The sequence below is a fragment of the Uloborus diversus genome, chromosome 9 (assembly GCF_026930045.1).
Source record: "Uloborus diversus isolate 005 chromosome 9, Udiv.v.3.1, whole genome shotgun sequence".
Lineage (NCBI taxonomy): Eukaryota > Metazoa > Arthropoda > Arachnida > Araneae > Uloboridae > Uloborus > Uloborus diversus.
In genome coordinates this window covers 59,138,615-59,162,735 of record NC_072739.1, presented here as the reverse complement: position 1 = coordinate 59,162,735, position 24,121 = coordinate 59,138,615, and the positions used below count along the sequence as shown (strand labels likewise).

Below are 24,121 nucleotides of genomic sequence, written 5' to 3'. Positions count from 1 at the left end.
TAGTTCATAATTTATAATTAATTATTCATGATTTAATTCACTACAATGGGAAAAAACATTTTTTTTTGTTTGTTTTTTGGTGCAAAATTGGTTCAAGTATATGGCTGTTTCCTGAATCATGAAAATTTTCCCATAGTACAACAGGGTGTGTCCCAAGGTACAATAGGATGTTGTACCTTGGAACAGCTTGGAACTTTTACTTTAAATGGCTGGCAATACATTATTTTTAAATTGTCTGAATTTTTAAAAAATATATTGCATAGAAATATGTTGAGGTATTTTAATGTGACTTTTAGATTTTAAATTTGATTCAAATAATTGATGTTAAAAATTAAAATATGAAAAGTGTCCCAAGGTATGTCACTCTTCCCTATATGTGTACATAACGGATAGAACAGGGTGTTGTGAGAAAATTTTAATTCTTCAAAGGGTGCCACAAATCAGAAAAGCTTGGGAACCCCTGCTGTACCTAACAAGTAACGAAAATTTAAAAATTTTAAAAACCGCCCTCTGGGTGGCAACTGTAGAATCAAGAGGGAAAACTGAAAAACCTTTTGAAAGCCTTATACTATTAAAAATCAATTACAAGTATTTTAATTGTAGAGAATAGAAACTGGCAACAGATAAAAATTTTATATCATTGCTTTTATTTTTCTTATCGGTCAACAATGAATTCGGTTATTAATCACTGAATAAAGGCTTAGCTGTATTTAAAATCTGCTTTAAAAAGGATTATAATTTGAATTCTTTATAACATGGAAGTTTCAAACACATTCTATCAGACGCAGAAAAAAACTCTTTATTTTGGTACTAAATTTTAAAAAAATTAAATATATTTTCACTGCAAAAATCACAAAAAACCATATAGAGGTATTTAATTCATATCTTCGTTAATTAATATCATCCGAAGACACAACCTGGTTAAGGACACTCTCAATCAACTCTCCTTTCGAACAAAGAAAAGTTTTTCAAAATCGATTCATCCGTTTAGGCACTAGAGTGCCAGAGACAGACACACAGATACACAGGTACACAAACATGTAAAACTTAAAACCACCTTCCTTTGTGTGTCGGGCCCTGTGGCAGAATTTTATTTTACTTCCTGTGACAAATTTTTTGGACCTAATTTCTTTCTGCAAGAACGCTCCGTGAAGTGGAAAATAAACTAATGGACCAACTTAAGAACAATTCATTTCAAAAGTGAAAAATTTATTTATTTAATAACAAATTTTGCACAACTTCTTGCTTAAGTAAATTCATTAAGACAAAAACGAAAAGCATTAAAGCTCAGTATCAGGGCTTCCAATGGATTTTCAGTTTTAGCTAGAGAAAAAAAAGGACCTTGAGATAAATCTATATGGTTAAAAATATTACCACTATAGTAACGGCAATTGGTAAGTGGAGAAAAAAATCAAATCTAACCAAAAGCAATGTAAATTATTATGCTAATTTATGTAATGCTAATGTAAATTATTAGGCTATAGTAGAGGGCGATTGCTTAAACAGAGATGCCACTCTCATATTCAAGTTTTCAGTCTTAATCTCTTAGCACTCTTAAAACCAGAAAAATACAGATGCAACATCCATTCAATATTCTAAGAAATAAGATCCAAAGAAATTTAAAAAAAATGCATCACAGTTTGGGGGAAAAAAGCCCTTCACCAAAGAAAAAAAAAACTAAAACATGCATGTGATTTGAAAAAATAAATAAGGATCATCCCCTCAATCCCAGATTTAATTTTCAAGGATCACCCCTCAATTAAAAACTAAATTAAATATGCATTGCACAAATAATACCCCCTCCCTCCAAAAGAAAAATGAATTTAATTAAAATATGCATTACAGTTTGAAACAAAAAAAGAAACTAAAACATGCATGTGACTTGGGGAAAAAAAGGAATAAAGGTCACCCTCCCATAAAAACTTAATATACACCCCAGTGCATAATATTACAAACAAAGTATTCCCCTCCTCCCAAAAGGGAAATAAATTTAATTAAAATACACATTTTACTTAGAACAAATCGAAAATTCAACCCCTTCTCCCTATAAGGAAATAAGATTTATTAAAATAAATACTCATTATGAATTTGAAGCAGAAAAGAAATCCCATCCTGCCCTCTAACCTCATGTGAAAAAAAGAATTAAAATGAAGTACTGAAGCAAACAAAAGTTACCATTCTATACGAAGAAGAAAAATATAATTAAAATATGCATTTAGAAAAAAATCTATAGCTCCTCCAAACAGCCTAAAATACCATACAATTTATCAAGTATTTCATCTGTTGCTGCAATCTACGACACCGCAAATAAGCCATTTTTTAAGGGCTTAAATTAATTTTGCAACAGAGGTGAAAAAGGCTTGAAAATTAAGTCGGCACATGACTTTCACACAAACAAACATAAACATGTGCATTGAGAAGCCAATGCAAAACCACTGTTCTTTGATCAACACAAGGTTGCTTCAAAAGCACTCCACGTGGGGAGAAGTTCCGGTTAGAACCTCTTTTTATCCATGCCATTTCCCCCCATCTCTGACGTTGCAGACTACCAGGGCCATCAATAATTGCTCGATTTGGCGCTCGTCAACATGGGCGGATTTATGGGGGGGGGCAGAGGGGGGCAATGCCCCCCAGTTTTGGGAGGATATGTAGTAACAACACATCTTCCAAAAATTAAAATAAAAAAATTTTTTTTTTTTCTTCTTTGAATAGTTCAGAAAGGCATGAGTGGATTTATAGGGGGACATAGGGGGCAAGGCCCCCCAGTTTTGGGAGGACTTCATATAGTAACACAACACATCTTCCAAAATCTTAAAACAAAAAAAAACATGACTTTTTCTTTTTTGAATAGTTCAATGAAAATGAAGATAAAAGCAAATGTCCTTTTCTGATGGGAGAAAAGAAAAGGAAAAAAAAACGAACATTAAATACAAATAGTACAGCTGTCACTGGGGAGCTGAAAATGTGTCTAAATTCACTATTTTGGACTGAAAACCATTTGGGCAAGTATATGAATGAAAATATAGGCTAAACAAGCTATACATTAAACTGCAACACTTATAATAATTGACGATTAATTTAACAAATTAGAACCTAAAGCAAAGGGGAACCCCCCCCCCATTCGCGCTAAAAGAACGATCTACTCGTTATGATTTGTGTCCACATTTAAAGTATTTATTTGTGCATAATATTTATGTTCTTAGTAGATTAATTGGCCTTCTGAGAAATTCTAAAAAACAGTTCCCCCCCCCTTCTCTCTCTCTTTTTAATATTCTTTTTTTAAGAGAGGGAGAAAAAGAAAATAAATACTATCGCAAATTGAATAAATTTTAATTATCTGAGTGTTCTGATTAAATGAATCTTTTTACTTAGAGGGAGAGTACAATTTTTACTTACTTTATAAATACTGTTTTAAAAGTAAGGTAAGTCATAATCATCTAAGTCTAAGTGAGTCAGTCCTTGTCATTATTGAAATCTAAATAATTGAGTCATCAAAAGTTTTGAAAAAATTTGCTGAAATTTTTTTACAGCTTATAAAAACCTAACAAAGATTGGTAAAATCGTAAAAATCCTTTAACCGTAAAAACTGACGAATTTTTGCAAAAATTACAAAAAATCAAGCAAAAATCTGAATTACAAACAGGGCCGAACTAGCCTGTAAGATGAACAAGCTATTGCTTAGGGCCCCTGCTTTGAAGTAGGTCCCTAGCTCCCCTAGCTCCCCCCCCCCCAAAAAAAATCATGATTCGTTCCTTAAAAAATGGAAATTGCTTGAAAAAAACCAATTTCATTTTTAAGAGATTGAAAACCTTGAACATTTGGAAACGTGTGGCTACAAACCTTAAATTTTAAAATTTCTAACAAATGGTAGAGGGGGAGGAATGCCAAAGTATGTCAAATTCAGCTCCTTGCCACATCCTGTATTAAAAATGTAAAAATCATGGTTCTCACGATTGTAACATATTATTTGAAATAGATTTTTGTAACTCGCATGTTTCATATATTGCTATTTATTCAATCCCGAATGCAGTATTTCGGAAATTCTTTTGTATAGATTGCTTTTATCTTACTTCTTCTGCATATTGTCTATCTGTTTAGCACGGAAAAAAAATCCACACTACTTCTATTTCTTTTCGTTTTCTGCCCCACTTGCAACTGAAGAAAAGTTGTTGTTATGATAAATCTATGGTTTCTTTTTTCTTTTAAATTTAAAATAGCTATTTCTTACAAAGTTAGAACAGGACTGTAAAAATTTACAATCAAGTACTAAAATATCAGAGACTGGAAAGTACAAATGAAGTGCTTTAAATAATTTTATTTATTCTAGAGTCCTTGAAAATAATTAGATAAGTCTTTGAAAATCCTAAGCAAAGTGGACTCTAATTACTTTTACTGCATATTGTTAATCCGTTTACCCAGGGAAAAAGATGATACACTACCTCTATTCCTTTTCGTTTTCTGCATTACTTATAATTAAAAAAAGGTTGTTGTAATGAGAAATCTATAGTTTATGTTTTCTTTCAAACTTAAAATGGCTGTTTCTTACAAAGTTTGAACAATACTGTACAACTATATAATCTAGTTATCAATTTCTTTGTCTATCCAATTAACCTTTATAAGGCTTCAAAATGTAGAATTTTATATCCATTTTACAAAATTCCCTCCGAGGGAGAAACCCCCGGTCCCCTAAAATTGGAGATATTCTATTTCCCACTTAAAAGGGAGCCTTGCATCACTCTCTTGATACCAGCTCCCTCTCTTAAGGTCAATTCAAAAAGGACAGCATGAAAGCACACATTAATGAAAACGACACAAGCATGGACTTATGCATCACAGGAAACAGACAAAAACACGGGAGTGGGGGGGGGGGGGCATTAAAAATGTTGCTCAAAAAAAAAAAAAACAAAAATCCTGCCCCCCCCAGGAACTTAGTCCTAAATCCGCCTATGCTCGTCAAAGTTTTTTCTTCCGTAAAATAACATTGCAATTATTTTATTTTTTTGCAGAAAATCAGGCCATTTCATTAATTTGTAGTCAAGTTCACATTTTTTACCACGAAACAGCTATCTTTAGGTATTTTTCTGCAGAATGGTTTTATTGCTAACTTTTTTCCCCCCTTAGTGCAAAACCTTTCTGCACAAACTCTCTCTCATTCTGCGACAATGTCGCCGTATCGGCAGCTTTCTGCCACAGGGGTGTCGGGGATTAAAAAATGAACTTTATTTTAATACCACACATTTATAGCTAAGTATGAGAGATCAAATAAAAATCTTGCTATAGTCATCATTTAATTACAAAAATTTAAATAATACACAGTAAATATGAAGGGGAGTGAAGCTATTATGTTACAGCTATAAATTTGTTATGGATTGCTTCTTTATGAATGTGGGAAATTGTACAAATAAACAAAAAATACAAGCAAAAGATATTATACAAAAAAAAAAAAAAAATAAATAAATAAATAAATAAATAAATAAAAATGGCACAGTAGTTGTAGTTCAAATCTGCATTAATAAATTCTAGAAGTCTGCTTGGTTTTTATACAATTCAACTTCCTAAATTTGGTTCTGCTTTAATTAATTTTGATTTTAAGCACTTTCTCTTCATAGTTTTGCTTATAAAAACACAAATTGTAATAACTCATCCATATTTTCAAGTTTTACATTAGGAAAATGTAGTATCACATTAGAAAATAAATACATAGTGGTTTCTAATACTTTCTACAATGAACACCACAACATTTTAAAAAATTAATATCAATCCTACTTTTATTACTGGTGGCAGGTAAATAGTTTAAGAAAGAATCACCAGCTTGATGCTTACATATTGCACTCACTTTTAAAAAGGTACTCGAGTCTGTGTAAGTTCTTACTTCAGATACATCATCACTTTCATTTGGAGGATTCTAAAAATAAATAAAAAAATAAAATAATCAGATAATAAACAAGAAAGTTGATTAATATGTAAAGTCAAAAAAAAAAAAAAAAAAGAACTCCTTGAACAAAGAGCATTACATAAATAACCAGAAAATAAGAATATTAAAAAAAAAAAAACCTTTGTTAGATGCAAAGAAAGTCACCACAATAGAACACATGGTCATCAAAATAGAAAGGGAAGATATTCTTTAAAAAACAACAAGTAGGGTAATAGCACCAGTCACAGACATGCTTAAGACATTGCTCTCAGGTTAACTCAATTTTCTGAGCCTTTCAATGTATTTAGACTTTTTAAACTACTTTTCTCTCATGCAACTATATTTCATGTAACATTTGACTGCTTTTGGATCCTCTGAATTAGTTAACTTCATTTTGAAAAAAGGTCTGACCCCCCAGTAACAGACACTGAAAAATCAGATGGAGATCAGACATCAATCTGATGTTACACAGTAACAGACAGGATGAGAAAAGGATGAGCAATAGACAATATTCCCTTTTTCTCTTCAAAATGTGTTCTTTATTTTTAGAACTTAAGCCTTAATAAACTTAAATGAACCTGAAACACCAGCTGACCTGGTGGTCGCTGTTCATAAACTTCCACCACTGCCTTGTAAATATCAACTGGCTCATAAAATTCACTCTGGCAACACTAGATGGTTGCACTGTATTCATGGGACACAGCAACATCAGTTTTTCCCGCCTAAAAGACTTATTATTCAAATCCAAAGTTATGACTGTCTGTTACTGATGACCTTACCTTAATCCAAGCTAAATGTCAATCACTGATCCGAATAAAATCTCACACATCAATAGAACACTTAAAATATTTCAACTGTGGTCTTTTTTAATTATTATTGTTGTTATTTTTTATTAGCAATAAAAACATTTAATGGACTTGACTTGTTTTAGGATTTTTCCGAAAAATTATTTTCCATTCAGTCAAAGGAGTTAACTGAGAGGGAAGGCTTACATTTATAAATAGTATTGAAGAAAAATTTCGGAAATCAATCTTTGTTAGTATGAATAGTAAGGTTCAGATTGACTACCAGATAAAAAATACAGTTGAACATGTCTATCTCGAATGCCAAGGGTTCAGGAAAAAAATTCGAGAAAGAGGGGTTTCAAGATAAGGAGGTTTTGATTTTTGCGTTAAAATCTAGCAACTATGAGTTGTTCAAGCAATGCAATAAAATAAATTAATAAATTAATTAAATAAATGATTTAATAAGAGCTGCCAACTGCTTCAAAAGTTTCTACGATTTACAGCTTTAAACTATGCTCTATGAAATCGGGTCCAAAAATCACGATTCTCTGTTTTACTTTTTTAAATTTATAATCCCAAGAACACACACACAAAAAAAACTATGAACGGCATGAAAACCAAACCGATAAATTCAGCAAATCAAACTTCTGCACATGTACTAACGGTCCTGCACAGTAAGAATCGCTCTTCGAAAGTTGCATGGATGGATCGGTTTTTAGATCGCGACACTGATCCAGTTATTGAATGTTTGTCAAATAGTGGAAAAACTGCCAAAAATTCTGTGAAGAGTATAAATTTTTTATTTTGTATTAATATTTTCTGTATCATATTTGAAATTTGTTATGTATCATTGTTTTTGTTCTTTATACTGTTGACAATTCTGTTTAAATCAGCGGCAGCGCCCCTCCCCCCCCCCCCCTCCACTGCTGCTACAATTTTAGATTTTCAAAAGTTGGCCGCTCTGGATTTAACCATAACACAAATTTAAAAATCTGTTAACAAAGTTTGATGATTGACATTTTTGTTTCATCTACAATTCTTTTTTAATTTCGCAATTGATGTAAATACTACTTTTGATTCTTCCTTCTATTCCCTCCCCCTCCTACTCTTTCACTCTTTTTTGCTTTGGGGGAGAAATAATAGCACCATGTGTCCAGTTTGTCAACTTTGAAGTGACACGTTTCATCTCTCCCTCCCTCGTAGCATTGTGAGCCAGTCAGTGTTTTCACCTTTTTATTCGCTCTGTCTCTCCTCTCCCCAACCCAAGGCTGGGGATTGTACTCCATTATTTCTCATTTTAGGGCTTATCTCCTGCCGACTTTTGTTTGTTAAACAGTGGAAAGAAAGCAAAGTTGTACTTCAAATTTCCGTAGCAACGAATTTAGAAATTTGAGAAATAGAGATTTTACGTATGAAAGTATTCGAGGAAAGCAGGGAAAAAAAGCAATTAATTGAGATTGCTGGAAATTAAAATTTTTTCGAGATATGCAGGTTTTGACCATAACAGCAAAAGTGTTACATTAAAAAAAAAGTCTTGTGTAGTACAACCATAATTAAAAAAATTACAAAATTCAATTCAAAATTTTGCAGTGATGGCACAATCAGGATACATATACGATGAAATATTTTCCAAAAGCTTGTTTGATTTGTAGTTTGAGCCTTTAGTAGTCACAAAAAGTTATCATCTTATCTAACACATAGTTTTTGGCAACATGCGATTCAAGAGTGCCACAATTTGAAGCTGCACATTCAGCAAATAACATGGTTGATCGCTGCAGTTATTTATACAATAATGCATATTAAAATAAAAATGACCTTGTCATCCTCTTCAACATTCAATAAGTCAAAACAGTGTTAAAAAATAAAATATGCATATTAATAAAACAAGAATTCCAGGGGAAAAAAAAACTGCTTTTCAGACCTTGGTGAATTGCATAACAGATTTAAAACTCAGAGGATGTAAGTGTTTTTTTTCATCAATAGAGTCATTGAATTTAACTCCTAAACTAACATGAAGCATACTTTATACGATATGTTTAATTGAAACAAGGAAAAACCTGTACATTGCAAATAATTATTTTCTACTAATTTATTAATTACTTATTTATATATTTTTCAATTTATATATAAAACAGAATCTGATTTAGACATGTCACTTGAAAAATGGAATTTGTTAGTATTAATCATACTTAATTAATCTTAAACTGAAAAAAAATATATTTAAATAAAAAAAATCTGATTTAAATTTAAAAAATCCAATTTTTTTGATTAAAAAAAAATTGTGATTTTTATCAACCCTGGCAGGCACACTAGCAGTAATTAAGCTTATTTAAAAACATGAACTTTGGCATTTTTTCTACATTTAGAACTTTTCAGAGAGGAAAATTAGCAGATTTTCTACAAAGCCTTAATTGTCAAAAGAATGACTTCAAAAGCAAGTACATACTTTGAAATTTGTTTCAAATTATTCAGTACATTCATAAATGTTAATAATTTTTATCCCTGAAAAAGTAACCAAAATTATCATTTCATAAACCTTTCCTATTCTTTGAAAAAATAAATTCACTTACACCACACAACGGTAATTCTGCCGCTTTGATCTCTTCTTTAATACGTTCTGCACTGTATGCAGCTTCTAATTCCCTTAAGTGATAAAAAAAGTTTTATTAGTGAATAGAAACATAACAAGGTAAGTACTATAATAATTTATTCAGAAGCTGTTAAAGGAAAAAAACCCCGAAATTCAAATAACTCACAGTAGTTCAGGCTAAATAAAGCTGCAAAAAACAAATAAATGAACAAAAACAAAAAAATAAATAAATAAATTTTAAATAAATAAAAACCAGCAAAACATACTACAAGCAAAACTGAGTATTCTGTCATGTTACGCAAAAATAGCACAAAAGCAGAACTGTAGCAGTCGCACACTGGCACAGGTAACAGAACACAGGCCCATGAGCACAATTTCGACTACCGTATTTTCTTGCGTATTATCCGCGGACGGCCTATAATCCGCACATCCTAAAATCGGCCTGAAGAAAAATAAGTTTCGTATAATCCGCAGCTAATATGATGTAAAAAAAATAAAGTTTGAATTTAACATACCATTTGAGCAACTAACATACATTTTTGCTCCATATTTTAATTAAATTCCTTTTCTTTTTGAGGAAAGGGGGATACTTTGTTATAATTGTGCAATGCATATTTCAATTTAGTTTTTTTTATGGAAGGAGGAGGGGTGTTCCTTATTTATTTTTTCAAATCACATACATGTTTAAGTTTTTTTTTCTTTGGGGAAGGGTCCCCCCCTCGAATTGTAATGCATGTTTTAATTTAAAAAATTTTTTCTTCGGATCTTATTTCTTGGAATATTGAATAGATATTGCACCTGTATTTTTCTGGTATTTTTAGAACTACTGAAGGGTGCTAAGAGATCAAGGCTGAAAACTTAAATATGAGAATGAAGCAATCAACGCCCACTATAACATAATAATTTACATTAGCATTACATAAATTAGCATAATAATTTACATTGCTTTTGGCTAGGTTTGATTTTTTTTCTCCACTTACCAATTGCTGTTACCATGGTGTTAATATTTTTAACCATATAGATTTAGCTCAAGGTCCCTTTTCTTCTCTAACAAAAACTGAAAATCTGTTGAAAGCCTTGATACTGAGCTTTAATGCTTTTCGTTTTTGAATAAATGAATTTACTTAAATAAGAAGTTGTGCAAAATTTGTTAATAACTAAATAAATTTTTCACTTTTGAAATGAATTGCACTTAAGTTTGTCCATTAGTTCATTTTTCATCCATGGAGCATTCTTGCAGAAAAAAATGAGGTCCAGAAAATTTGTCGCCGAAAGTAAAATAAAATTATGCCACAGGGTCAGCTGCAGAGCTTGACGAAACGTCTGGATTTTCTTTTCCATTTCGAACACAGCCAATAAGCCCAGAAACATTATTTCTTCATATTGATGCTGGTGGTGAAAGCCTTAAGTAGTTTTTATGTATTTCAAGTTAGGAACCAAAGCAGGGGCAGATCCAGATTTTTATTATTTTTATTTTTAGGTTCTGCATTAAAACAAGAAAAAAAAAAATATATATATATATAAGATATATATATATATATATATATATAAACTTTTCCTTGTAGAAAAAATGAAATAAATAGAAAACTATTTATTGGGTCTTTTGTTTTTGGTTTCTTTTATTGGTAACTAGAGGTTTTTGTTTTTACTGATGTTTTGCTTTCAGACAAATTGATTGAGCTTAAAAGTGATTAACTGTTTTTATGAATGAAACTTTGTGAAAGGTCTAATTTTAGGATAAGAAATTTTGTAAAGTGGTCGTCGTTGCGATATAGAATTTTGTGAAGGGGCCACAAATCAGGCCCAATTTAAGGCTGCATCGACACTTGCAAGATACATGAAATTTCACCCTGTTATTTTTTACACTGTTAACTCTTTTAATAACAAAAATTTACTTTCTAAGAATGCCTAAAATAAAATATGCAATAGTGCATTACCACCAAAAAAAATACAATGTCTCTATAAGAGTGCATAAAGAGGGGTATATTTCAAGATACATCAAATGCATCAAACGTTCTACTTTGAAAATGAGAAACAAACATTTTTGAATCACATAAAAACTTACGTTTTCGTCTTTTTAAGAGATGAGCTTGCTATACGATCATCTTTACTTCCAAGAATAGAGCTTAAATTCTCCGTGCTTCCAGCTCCGAGCTGCAGCAAATTGAAGAAATAGAATTAATCTACTACTTTTCAAGAAATTCTAATAATAAAATGTCAAATTTATACCTGTTGAGCTAAAAGTTGCCTTCTTTTCTGCGATTTTTCTTTTAAAACCTTAAGGGTTTCCATTTTATGAGCAAATATAAAATGTACTTATATCAGGTAAATACAAAATTACAAAGTAAACAATCTTAGACACAATCCATGGAAGCCGCCATTGCTTTCGTTTAACGTCACTTCAACTCCCTTTCACTGAACAAGGAATACACGGGATGGCAACAGTACAGCCAGCATCTACTAGAGTCCCTACCAACATCAAGTCTATATTAAAAGATTGCGCTGTAACGTTAAATAAACGCAAAAAAAACACGAAATTTTGAAAAGGATATATACATATATATATATACTAATTTGAATTTTTGGCATCTTGAATTCAAATTATGTTTTTCGCAATCACGAGCGTGTGTGTTTGTGTAGGCGCATGTGTATGGGTGCGTGTGTGTGTATGTATGCATGTGTGTGTGTGCGTGTTGTGTATGCAGTGCTGTGTGTGTAGGCGTTCGCGTGGGTGTATGCAGGCATGTGTGTGTAGGAGTCTGTGTTTGTGTCTGTGCGCAGGCATGAGCGTGTGTATGTGTGTATAGGCGTGTGTGTGTAATGGATGGAACCTGGAGACGGTTTTCGCAAGAGGAGCAGCATCGGGAGGCCGGTCGCGCGACGGTGGTGCTGCAGAGGGAGGTGGTGGGAAAATAAAATGATAGGACGCCAAAACAGTCAAATGAGAACAATAAACAACCGTGATTGCTCAAAAAAAACTTGAAGTTTGTAATTAATTTGAATTCTGAAATTTTGAATTCAAATTGTGTTTTTCGCAATCACGAGTTGAGACAGGACCCTACTTATTGGTTACTACCCTACTCACTTGTTTCTAAAAACGACTCCTGTCCCTCCTCTTGGGCGGTTATGTGTGTACAGTTGTGTATGTGTATGTGTAGGCTTGTGTGTGTGTGTATACCTGTGTGTATGCACGTTGGCGTGTGTATGTGTGTAAAGGCGCGTGTGATTGCGTATGTGTATGAGCGTGTGTGTGTGTAGGACATGAACTCCACCGACCTGGAGCGGCTACCGGGGGACGGAGTCGCACCTACAGGTGGAGGTTGAAAAAGGCACAGACATCAAAGATGGTCAAATGAAAACAATAAGCAATCATGATTGCTCAAAAATATGGTGGGGGGGGGGGGGGGGGTTGAACGGAAACTTTCGGGAAATTGGAGATTTTCTGCACAATTTTCTAAAAAATTTAGCACGATTGCTATCTCTATGAAAACAGAAAATAGAATTTTTTTGCAAAAAAAAAAAAAAAAAAAAAAATTATGAGTTTAATTCTGTACCTTAGAGCCAAACTGACGTCCAAATCAGTGGCTGCGCGAGAGCAAAAATAGATGTCGGCGATGCACAGTTTCGCGAAGCCCTTTAGTCATAAAATATTCTCAGACAAATAATTGAATTCATGGAATTAATTTTTGTACTAACTATTGACACTTGAGCTCCTAATTCACTAATTGCGAGGACAAAAACATTTCATGACCAGTAGCGCAAAAAGAAGTTGTTTTGGTGGTGGAGGGAAGGGCAACACATTGAAGGTTAAAAAATGACCTGATAGAAAGGAGGGTCCGAGGGTTCTCCCCGGGAAAATTTTTGAAATTTGTAGTTTAAAAACGCCGTTTTAAGCTTTCTTTTCTGATGTTAGGGGAAAAGAGGTACAAAAAAAAAAAAAAAAAAGGTCAAAATATTAACCCTCTGCAAATTCTCGTAATTGAAATTTCAAAAACAGAATTTTAGACAAGGAAGGGAGCTCTTCCCTTGAAAATTTTTCAAAATTATGGTCTTAAAAACTTTAGCAATTTTTTATATTTAGGAGTCATTCCACTTAAGCTTTTTGTTAATATAGTTTAAAAAACCCAATTGCTTATGATATAAAGAAATGGCGGTATGGCGACCAATTGCTCGAATATTTTCGGAAATTCAAGACTTCAAAATGCGATTATAAGGTCATATTTTGTAATATTAGGCTCGGTAATTTTTGAAATTCAAGCTACAAAAACGCAATTTTAAGCGAATTTCGATGTTGTTGAGTATTTGGGGGCATTAAGCTGGAAATACCGCGAAATTAAAGAACTGGAAACGAAATTTCAGATGCTCCATAATGCTTTCGGTGTGTGTGTGTATGGGGGGGGGGGAGTTCGGAAGAGCAGGATTCTGACTATTTTCTTATTTTTAAACGAACGTAGGAAACAATAGAAAAAAGAAAAGAAATAGGACGGGGGTGGGGAATAGAGTTGGCTGATCAATAAGCTGTAGCTATTGAATATTTTTAACTCAGGTCCCGACAGCATTGGGCCCTGCATTTGCTAATTCTGGCTCTGTGCAGTCTCCCCTGCACGCACTATTTTGATTACTTTTGTGTCTGTTGTATTTAATACAAGCTTCAATTGAAAACATGGAAATTTCTTAAAACTTCTGAGAATTTTGCGAGGCCCTATCTGCGCGAGGCCGTCGGCAGTCGCCGACGCCTAGCGCTGCCACTGGTCCAAACATTGCGATTTTCAGTTTATTAGTGTGGTATGCAGCGCCAGATTTAGAGCTAATAGAGCCTTAAGTTATTTCAAGTATGAAGGGCCCCTTCTTGAAGTCCGGACATTTTGTTGGACCCAAAACAGGCAATTATCTAAATATGTGTGACTTCCTCGACGATGCAGAAAGAGAAACCTATGCTTATTCTTATGAATCCTATGAATCTTATTCTTTTTGACTGACCTTGGAGAGCGATGGGTACCGGTATCGATGTTTTCGATGCACCAAAATTTTCCGCGGGAGTGGGCAAAAGTTATAGTTTAGTGAATATTAGTGATGTTCCGGATATCCGTATCCGCGGATATCCGATGAGAAATAAAGATCTGTATCCGCATCCGTTACTTCTTTGTCGGATCTTAAACGGATCTTTTCCATTCTAAAAATTCTTAAGTATTTGAATAAAAGACTTAAATTCCGTTTAAATTAGATTTTATTCACTATTTAAATTATAAGGCATCATTTCAGAAGCCAACGGCCCTCTGAGACATGCTTTTTTTTAAATTTTTAGTTCAATATTAGTTTTTGTTATTGATTTGGGGTTTCTGCTATTCTTCATTTTTGTTTCGGCATCCTTCGAAAAAAGTGAGACAATATTCTCTTTTTACTGATTGTAAAGATGTTCCTGGCTCTGTTATTCCATCAGTCGGAGTAATTTGGGTGAAAATGGGTCAGCGCTGCATTTATGCTGAAATAAAATGCGAAAAATTATTGCTAGCCTATCCAGTAGCAGCTTTGCTCTTGCTCCTGTATCCTACATCTACGTAGAAAGCTACAAATAATTTTTCAAATTCTATTTAAGCATTAATGCAGCTCTGACCCGTTCCTTACAACTCTTCCTCAATTAAACGGAGATTTCTTTAAAGAGTGAACCATAGTCTTGATTATACAAGTATTTTCGCCGTAGATGACATTTTTTGAAGAAACAGTGTTATTTTTATGATGGGAATACCTTCCGTAATAAATTTTACACTTGGATAGTTGAATTGGGGCAAAAAAAAAAAAAAAAAAAAAAAAATTGAGATCCGTATCCGCAGATCTTGACACGAATGATCCGGATCCGTATCCGCGGATCTACTTTTTTAACGATCCGGCACATCACTAGTGAATATTATAAAACGTCAAGTAATACACCCAAATATACACTCAGGAACATTGAAAATAGCGCCCCAAGAAAGAAGAAAAGTACAATCGCGAAACTTTGCATATAAGAAGAGTGACATCTGATGCAAATGATCCAAGCTTGGTGTCAATGCTCATGACGGTTTACCCACAGTATCGGTGCAATCGGGAAAAAGGTGCTACATAAACCAGTGCATACTTTTAAGATTTCTAAATGTTACGATTACATCCCGATTGTTGGAGAACCTTAATGAGTGAAGGATGCCAGGTACTGTCCAACGACGGATTGCATGGAATTTTCAAATGTCCAGATAAGACGAATCTATGTGAATAAGGGGGAAAAGTAAAAATTTGATCCTCGTATTCCGCTCATTTGAATGAGACTCTGCTTCTGCAAAAGCTGACATCGGTAAAAAATAATAGATTCGTCCATTTCCGGCTGTAATGTAAAACGGATGTTTGTCTTTCTATACAATCCGTGGTCAGACAGTAGACGAGTTATAAAACGTTTCCCACAGTTAAGCGAGTTTGAGAGAGGTTTGATCATCGGCATGAAAACTGTGGGCTGGTCAACGAGCCGTGTTGCTGCCCAGGTGGATCGTTCGGAGTGTTCCGTTAGAAACAGTTGGAGGCAGTGGACACGAAATGGTACTTACGTGCTAAAAACCGGGTCTGGGGCGACCAGAAAGACGACGAGGAGAGAGGATCGAAGGATCGTTCGGCAACCGCTCGTGAATCCCACAGTGACTCGTTCCACCATTCAAGCAGACGTAGGGGTAGCAGTTCCTCGAATATTTCTAGACGTCTAGTGGAAGTGAATTTGCAGTCCAAGCGTCCTTTTCGTGTACTCCCTTAAACACCATAGGCAACCCCATCTACGATGCTGCGAAGCCAGAGCGATGTGGGATGTCGTTGACTGGCAAAAAGTGGGGTTCAGTGATGAATCCCGGTTCGTTTTGGGGTCAGATGATAACCGCGCACGGGTGTGGAGGCTCCCTAAGGTACCATTCCAGCCATTCTATCAAGGGCGCCCATATGGGGGGGGGCAAGGGGGGCTCAAGCCCCCATTGTAATTAGAACTTTCTTGCTTTTAGTACTTTTTTCTTTGCAAAAATGTAAAAACATTTTTTCTCCAGCAATTAATGAGTAAGTTATTAAAAATGTCAAATTTTAATAACTCTAAACTGTACTCAAATCGGTTTTTACGGGGAAATATCCTGCTAAACCATGGAGAAAATATCTAAACCTCCCGTAAATTTTACATATGGGCGCCCTTGCATTCTATCGCACGACACACTTCCTGCACCGCGGGTATAATGGTCTGGGGGGGGGGGCATAACCTATGATAGCCGGTCCACTCTAATTGTGGTACGTGGAACTTTAACGGGTCAGCGTGACGTTAATGAAATTCTGCAACCCCATTTAGGACCGTCCCTAAATAGTCTCCCAGGGGCAACTTTCCAACAAGATATTGCTCGGCCGCATACAGCTAGACTTGTTTAAGACTTCTTAGATCCTTTTGAGACTCTTCCATATAAAGTCCGCTACTCTGACTTGTTCACTATAGAGCATGTATGGGATCAACTGAAACGGCGGATGCCGCCGCGCTACTCTGTGCAAGATTTAGAAGTGGCAGTTTAAAATTTGTGGTTCCATCTGCCTCAGGACAACATCAGACGTATAATTAGCTCAATGCCGGACGGTGTTGCTGTTTGTATTGCAGCAAAAGGGGGTCCAACGTGCTATTGAAGTAGCAATCTCATTTCTTAACCTGTATTTGTTTACATGTCTAGATTTTGGGATCAAGTATATCTCTCACCTATATTATTCGGCATATTCAATTTCACTTCAATCCAATGTTTCCTTCTTGGGGTGCTATTTTCAATGTTCCTGGGTGTAATAAAAACAATTATCTCTCTAATTCAAAACTTTCATGGAGGGCGGGGGGAGCGTACGAAATATTTTGCTCAATGCATAACAAAAGTGTTTCGCAACGAAAAAGTTTTAAGGATTATGTTCAATATTTTGTTGAAATCTTTTAATTTGTGCAGTCTTAATTAATTTGAATATACTTTGAACTATATCTCGTACTGATGAATTCAAATTATGTTTTCCGTAATCACGAGTGTGTGTATGTAGGCGTGTGTGTGTTTGTGTGTGGGGTATGTGTGTTTGTGTGTAGGGGGTATGCGTATGTGTGTGTAGGCATGTGTGTTTGTGTCTGTGTGCTGGCATAAGTGAGTGGGTAGTTGTGTGTATGAATGTGTGTGTGTGTGGGGGGGGGGTGGGGGTGGTATGTGTATGTGTGTGTAGGCATATGTGTTTGTGTCTGTGTGCAGGCATGAATGTGTGGGTAGTTGTGTGTATGTTTTTGTGTGTGTGTATGTGTAGGTGTCAGTATGTATGCGTGTGTGTATGTGTGTGTAGGTGTATGTGTTTGTGTGTGTCTGTGTATGTGTGCGTGTTGTTGTGTATGTATGCACGTGCGTGTAGGACATGGATGCAACCTGGAGACTGCTTTCGCTATAGGAGCAGTATCGTGAGGAGCAGGTCGACGGTGACGGTGCGGAGGGAGGCGGGGGGAAAATAAACTCATAAAAAGATCAAAACAGTCAAATGAAAGCAATCGTGACTGCTCAAAAAATAGCATAAACATTTCCCGTCAATGTGTAGAAAGAGCAATTTTATGACTCAAAATTCAATTGGATTTTTGTGTAATTCTTCCGTTTCAAGGATTGTCTGCGGAAACCCCCCTAGGTGGTCCATCACCACACTCCATTGGGACGAAAAAAATTATGTGAATTCCTGAGCATCAAAGGACCGCTGTGCCATGTTTGAAAAAAATCCGACCTAAACTGGATTTGCCAATAAACTGATTGAGAAAACCCCCCGTGGGGTGTATTCGAACCCTCCCCCCGTCCCTCATAGGTAGGTGAAATACCCTATGACAATAAAGTTGTTTCCTTCAGTCAAAAATACTACGTTTAGTCACTGATATTGATAGAATAAGTAAAAAAAAAAAAAAGACCCAAGAGATACTTTCATTTTTAAAACAGTTAAAACAGTTATTTTTTAATAATTTTTTTTAAATGTCCGATTTTTCAAACAAGGCGTGACCTTTATGACGCCACAAATGATGCACTTTAGCGCATTTTTCTACCACGTTTCCACGTTATGATAATCAAGAACGAATTAAATATTCGGCTCTACGCTTGCTATCAACCATATCGTTGCCAATACACATGAGTAAAGATGCGAATTAAATATTGTGGTCTGTGAATTGCAACACTGAATGGCATTTCATCATTTGTGATGTCATCGGCAGAAGCGTGAACAATAAAAGCGCACCGATAAAAGTTGTTTCGTATACAGTCCACAGATGGCGCTGCGCAAGCGTGTAACTCTCTAGAAGAAAGTAAAGTGTAAGTTCTAATATCAAGGAGTGAGGCTGTCTTTTCTAATTGTAGTGCAATTTACTTTTCAATTATTAGATTTTCAGATTTCAAGATTAAGATGGCTTCCCGCATATGAATTCTACTAATACAACAAACAAGCAGGTAAGAGAAAATAATTTTCGAAACATTCTAATTCATATTTATTTCCAAACATTTTTGGTCCGCTCGCCGGAGACTAGCGACCCTTTATACTGAGAGATGCGACACAGGCGTACTGCGCGCTGATTGGTCACTGGCAAAAACCGTCCAACGCTCAAGTTCCCGTCCATAGGATTTGCATTGCGCGCAACACGCGCTTAAAGAAAAAAGGTGGATTCCTTTTAAAATACGGAAAACTATGCAATTTAATTTTTGGTTTTACATTCTTTGACGTGTTGGTTACCTATATCTTGCCTTCACTAAGGAGAAAATTTCCCCAGGAATTTGTGAAAAATTGTTTTGTTTTGCCAGGCTTACATTCAAGGTTTTGTTTCTTGTATCCTAAGCGATATTTTCGACTTTGATGGCAAACCGATACATTTAGGATATACTTTAATGTGTTAACTTACTTTCTTTCTAAATTCATAGTGTTTTCTTTCCTGTAATATTAGTTTTAATGCTGGATTTTCCGATTCATGAAAGAAGCATGCTTTGGCGACATTCGGGATTTAAACACGCGCCAACCAGGTTACTGTACTCAATGTTAAAAAGTTAGTATTTCAAACAAACAAAGCTGGATAATTGAAGGATTCTCTTTTACGTGATTTATATAATAAAGTTGTTGTTTTAAAACCATTAGCAAGTGTACGTTTGACCTTTTTTTTTTAAATTTTTTTAATCTGATAGCGTGAACTTTTGAATCAATTGGCTTCTACATTCTAAAAACATTTTAGTTCTTTTTATTTCCTCCTGTTTTCGCAGGGTTTGCTGCTATATTAGTACATATAAATCCGACGTTTATTTTAAAATTATCATGATACCTGGTAATTTCGATATTTATTTTTGGAAATACGATGCTTGCAGTATCGTAAATGAACATTACTTAGTTCCTCAGTTTTCGAGGCTATGTAGCATGGTGGATAAGTGGAAGCAAACTGTTTTCGTCAGCGCATTTTAAACTTTTAGTATTATCACTGCCACAATTAGTTTTATCACCAATTAAAATCCTATAATAATTTTTTACTAAATAAAAATAAATTTATAAAAAAAAATCTTTTTTTTTTTTTTTAAGTAGAAATTTTTTGAAATGACTTGCACAAAAAATGCACTCAATTTACAGAACTACTCTTTTACAGAATTTAATTTTAATTGAGCGAAGAAACGATTTTCGTTGTAATTCAGTTCGACGAGTTTTTTTTTTTTTTTAATAGAAAATTTTTTAAATGACTTGCACAAATAATGCACTCAATTATTCTTTTACAGAATGAAATTTTAATTGAGCGAAGAAACGATTTTCGTTGTAATTCAGTTCTACGGATTTCTTCCTCATACGATATTAAAAGCTAATGTGCTTGAATTCAAAATGCTCCTGTAAAAAAAAAAAAAAAAAAAAAAAAAAAAATAGTTGAAACTTAATTCATCACTGAAATTTATTTAAAATATCATACATTGATATTAATGAATTTTTAATATGTTAAATGTGTTTAATACATGTATAAAAAGTTCTATGGTTGGGGTCGTAAACATAACCTCGCAACATTGTGAAGGCTACGCAGCGCTGCCGTGTTAGGTTTGCCTCAATATTATTAAAAATTTTTATAACCCTTTAACAAGATTTGATTTGCGTAGTGTTTAAAATATATTTCATTCATTAGTCTGTATCAAAACAAAATGTATGGCAAAAAAAAAAAAAAAAATTCAAAATTCAGCTGTTTTAGATTTAACTACTCTCTTAACTAAATTTATTGAGCAGATTGCTTGTTTATTGTAATTAAATGCCTTAGTACTGGCTTTTCTAGTACTTTTCAATTTTTTAAGGAACGAATCATGCAATTTATTGGGAGTCGGGAGTAAGGGGCCCCCAACAAAATGGAGGGGGGGGGGGGGCTAAGCTATAGCTTGTTTAGCTTATAGGTAAATCCGGCCCAGCCGAAGATTTATTTCGATGGACTAAAGAGCAATATTGTGAAATACCATTTGTCCCAAATATGTCAATCCTTGAAAAAAAAAAAAAAAAAAAAACACACGATATGATACATAAACTTCAAAATTAAGCGTGGAATATTCATTGTTGACCGCGTGAAACTGGCTGCTCTGCGCCAAACAAGCGATAACGCGCCAGGCGCGGATGCCCTCGCCAATTCGAGTTGGACGGTTTTTTCGACTCGGAAGTATGCGCAGAAACGCTATTTCAGCCTGTGTCGCATCTCTTAGTATAAAGGGTCGCTACCGGAGACCAGTGAGAAACGTTCTATTCTAAATTCTTGTTTGTTTTGTTGTTTCAACAAATGCTTTATATTGTCTTAATTCAATGCGAGAAACATTCAAAAGTATATATTGTTTAAATGTGTTAAACTTTAAAGCGTACGAAGTGCACGTACTAGGATTTAATGCAAATTTACGAAATGCGTTATTTCAAATTTGAGATTATTCAAGAGGTTATTCAAAAAGTTTCAAACTGTTTAATAAGTGGTTATTTTCTTTTTATTTGATTGGTTGATTATTCTTATTTGGTAAATTACTGGTAGTCTGCCATTGTCGTTCCTTTTCAAATAATTTACAAAAGTTTCAGTTTCGGTTTGCCCTTTAGACTGTTTATTCCTTGGTAATTCTTGTTGCGAATTTCTCCCCTCGCTTCCCCACCGTCTCGGTGACGCGCCAAGGTAGCATTTTCTTTCGTTCTTTGGACTAGACATTCGTTCATTCCCGCACAGCTGCGTTGTTTTTCTTTAATAAAATTGTTTTATTTGCTATATTCAAATGAATATGGACGCTTTGTTAAAGAAAAAAAAGAGCGTCAAATCTTCGATTACAAAACTCCAAAAGAAAACAGAAGAGGAAATTGAGAATTTAAATAAGTTTGGTTTATTAGCTAGGAAGGAAAGATTCATAGAATTTAAAACTGAGGTAAAGGGTATTTTGGATCCTATTATAAGTATTTGCGAAGAAAAAGATGAGGAAACTTATTGTACGGAAAAGGACCATCTTTTAGACACTTTAGAGGCAGTACTTGTCACTATAGATACTCGGCTTGTACCTTCTGTGGTAAATTCCGAGTTTCAGGTTAAAACCCAGGATTCAAGCCAAACTTCAGTCCCAGCTCAGTCAGCTGAAGTAGAACTGCCTACGTTATCCCTACCTGTATTTTCCGGTGCAACTGAGGAGTGGCTTACCTTTTCCGATCTTTTTGAAGCTGCAGTTTCCAACAATCAAAATTTGACGGGAGCACAAAAATTGCAATACTTAAAAGGGAGTTTAAGGTCAGATGCGTTAAAAATCGTAAACTCTTTATCGATTACCAATGATAATTTCGAAATTGCTTGGAGATTGCTAAGGGATAGATACTTTAATAAAAGAGAAATTGTGTCCTCCTTAATGAAAAGATTTATCAATATAACACCCTTAAGTGGAGAATCTTCCACACAAATTTTGAATTTGATAGATTCTACTAAGGAATTTGTAAGGATGTTAGAGTCCTTGGAATATGAGATTGATCCAACTGCAGATACCCTTTTGATGCATATGATATTGTTCAAGCTTGATACAAATTCAAGAACTTGGTTTGAGAGAACCTTTTCAACTGATGTCATTCCAAAGTTGGACGAACTATTGCAATTTCTTGCAACACAAGCGAGATCCATCCCGAGTTTAACTACCAAGAGAAACGTTCAAAGAAAGGTGACTTTGGTCGCGTTTAGCGCCCAGTCACAATGTCCTCTCTGTAATAGAGAGCATGCATTGTCGAGGTGTGATAAATTCTTAAAATTGTCAGTACAAGAGCGTTCAAATTTCGTTAAATCGAATAATGTTTGTTTTAACTGCTTAATTCAATTTCACGGTGTGAAAACTTGCAAAAGCAAGTTTAGATGTAGAACGTGCAAAAAAACCCACCACAGTTTACTTTATATCGAAAATGTTAGCGCTAGGGGAAGACAGGGTCCTGTAAATGTGTCAAATTCGACTGGACTTTCTATCAACGCCCCTGTGTTTTCACCTGCCCTTGTTCCAAGGTACTAATGAATTGAGGGAAAATTCTGGAGTGGTGGATGTTACATCTTGTCTTTCTGATGTGGGCCCAGACGTTCAAATTCTCCTCTGCACGGTTCTGATTCAAGTAAGAGATATTTGGGGTAACTATCAGACCTGTAGATGTCTTTTGGATAGCGGAAGCCAGGCTTCGCTTATTACAAATGAGTGTATTGAAAAATTGGGCTTGCACAGGAAAAAGGCCAATGTTCGTATTTCGTGTTTGGGTGCTTCTGATACGCGTACAAATGGGATTGCTGAGATTCAATTCACCTCACATTTTCCATCTCAAAAGTCGTTTGAAGCGCCCGTGTATGTGGTTAACAAAATTGTAGGTATGCTACCACATCACAACTTAGATTCCTCAATGTGCGAATTATTTGGGGATATTTCTCTGGCTGATCCAACATTTTACAAGAGTGGTCCGATTGATGTACTTCTCGGTATTGACCTTACTTTGCCATTGCTAAAGGGTCAAACGTTATCGTTAGGTAAGGATAAACCATTTGCCATTCGTTCAGAACTGGGTTGGATAATTGGCGGTAAGGCTAATTTTGGTGATCAAAATTCTCTTCATGTAAATAATATTCAGTTAGTGTTAGATCATCTAATCAATAAATTTTGGGAATTAGATTCTGTACCATGTGCTAAACAGTTAACTTCTTTAGAAAAGTCGTGTGAAGATCATTTCGCAAAGACACATTCTAGGGATGAGAATGGTAGATATACAGTAAGGTTACCATTTCATACACCTCCCACGCGGTTAGGTGATTCAAAACAAAATGCAATTCGTAGGCTAATCAGCGTGGAACGCCATCTCATTTCTAATCTAGAAAAATACGAACTCTATCGCAAATTCATGAAGGAATACCTTGATCTAAAGCACAAGGAGCTGGTTCCAGATTCTGAAATTAATAACATCAATAGTTTGTACCTCCCTCATCACGGAGTTAATAGAAACACTAGCTCTACAACTAAGCTCCGCGTCGTCTTTGACGCTTCAAGTAAAACCTCGTCTGGACTTTCTTTAAACGATTTGCTCATGGTTGGACCAAGAGTACAGCCAGAACTTTTCCCTATCCTGATTCAGTTTCGACTTTTCAATGTAGCCATTTGCGCTGATGTGGAAAAGATGTTCCGCCAGATTAAAGTTCATGAGGAAGACGTAGACTGGCAAAGAATTCTTGGAGGGAGTCTCCAAACGAACCAATAAAAGAATATCGTCTAACTACTGTTACCTACGGAACATCCTCAGCACCATTCCTCCCCACGAGAACCTTACGACAGCTTGCCATAG

The 24,121-nt window shown here is 34.9% G+C and overlaps 2 protein-coding genes across 2 annotated transcripts in view; one reads left to right on the top strand and one right to left on the bottom strand.

The window, feature by feature from the left end:
* The window catches only part of LOC129229616 (N6-adenosine-methyltransferase non-catalytic subunit-like), a 35,905-nt gene extending 24,230 nt beyond the window's left edge, over positions 1-11,675 (bottom strand). The window contains exons 1-4 of the mRNA XM_054863962.1: positions 11,519-11,675; positions 11,355-11,443; positions 9,270-9,342; positions 5,837-5,905 (exon numbers count right to left, since the gene is read on the bottom strand). Coding sequence (XP_054719937.1) covers positions 5,837-5,905; positions 9,270-9,342; positions 11,355-11,443; positions 11,519-11,581 — 294 coding nt within the window. The 5' untranslated portion in view covers positions 11,582-11,675. The remainder of the gene's footprint in view (positions 1-5,836; positions 5,906-9,269; positions 9,343-11,354; positions 11,444-11,518) is intronic.
* Positions 11,676-18,732: 7,057 nt separating this feature from the next.
* Positions 18,733-24,037, top strand: LOC129230250 (uncharacterized). The gene is made up of 3 exons (XM_054864651.1): positions 18,733-18,762; positions 21,583-22,519; positions 22,809-24,037. The coding sequence occupies exons 1-3, from the start codon at positions 18,733-18,735 to the stop codon at positions 24,035-24,037; spliced, it is 2,196 nt and encodes a 731-aa protein (XP_054720626.1).
* The last annotated feature ends 84 nt before the right edge of the window (positions 24,038-24,121 follow it).

Excerpts from the sequence above, each read along its gene's own strand:
- LOC129230250 (XM_054864651.1), top strand. The coding sequence starts at position 18,733 with ATGAATTCTACTAATACAACAAACAAGCAG. Across the intron at positions 18,763-21,582 it reads CTAATACAACAAACAAGCAG|AAAAAAAAGAGCGTCAAATC; the intron begins GTAAGAGAAAAT and ends GCTTTGTTAAAG. Across the intron at positions 22,520-22,808 it reads CCAGTCACAATGTCCTCTCT|GTACTAATGAATTGAGGGAA; the intron begins GTAATAGAGAGC and ends CCTTGTTCCAAG.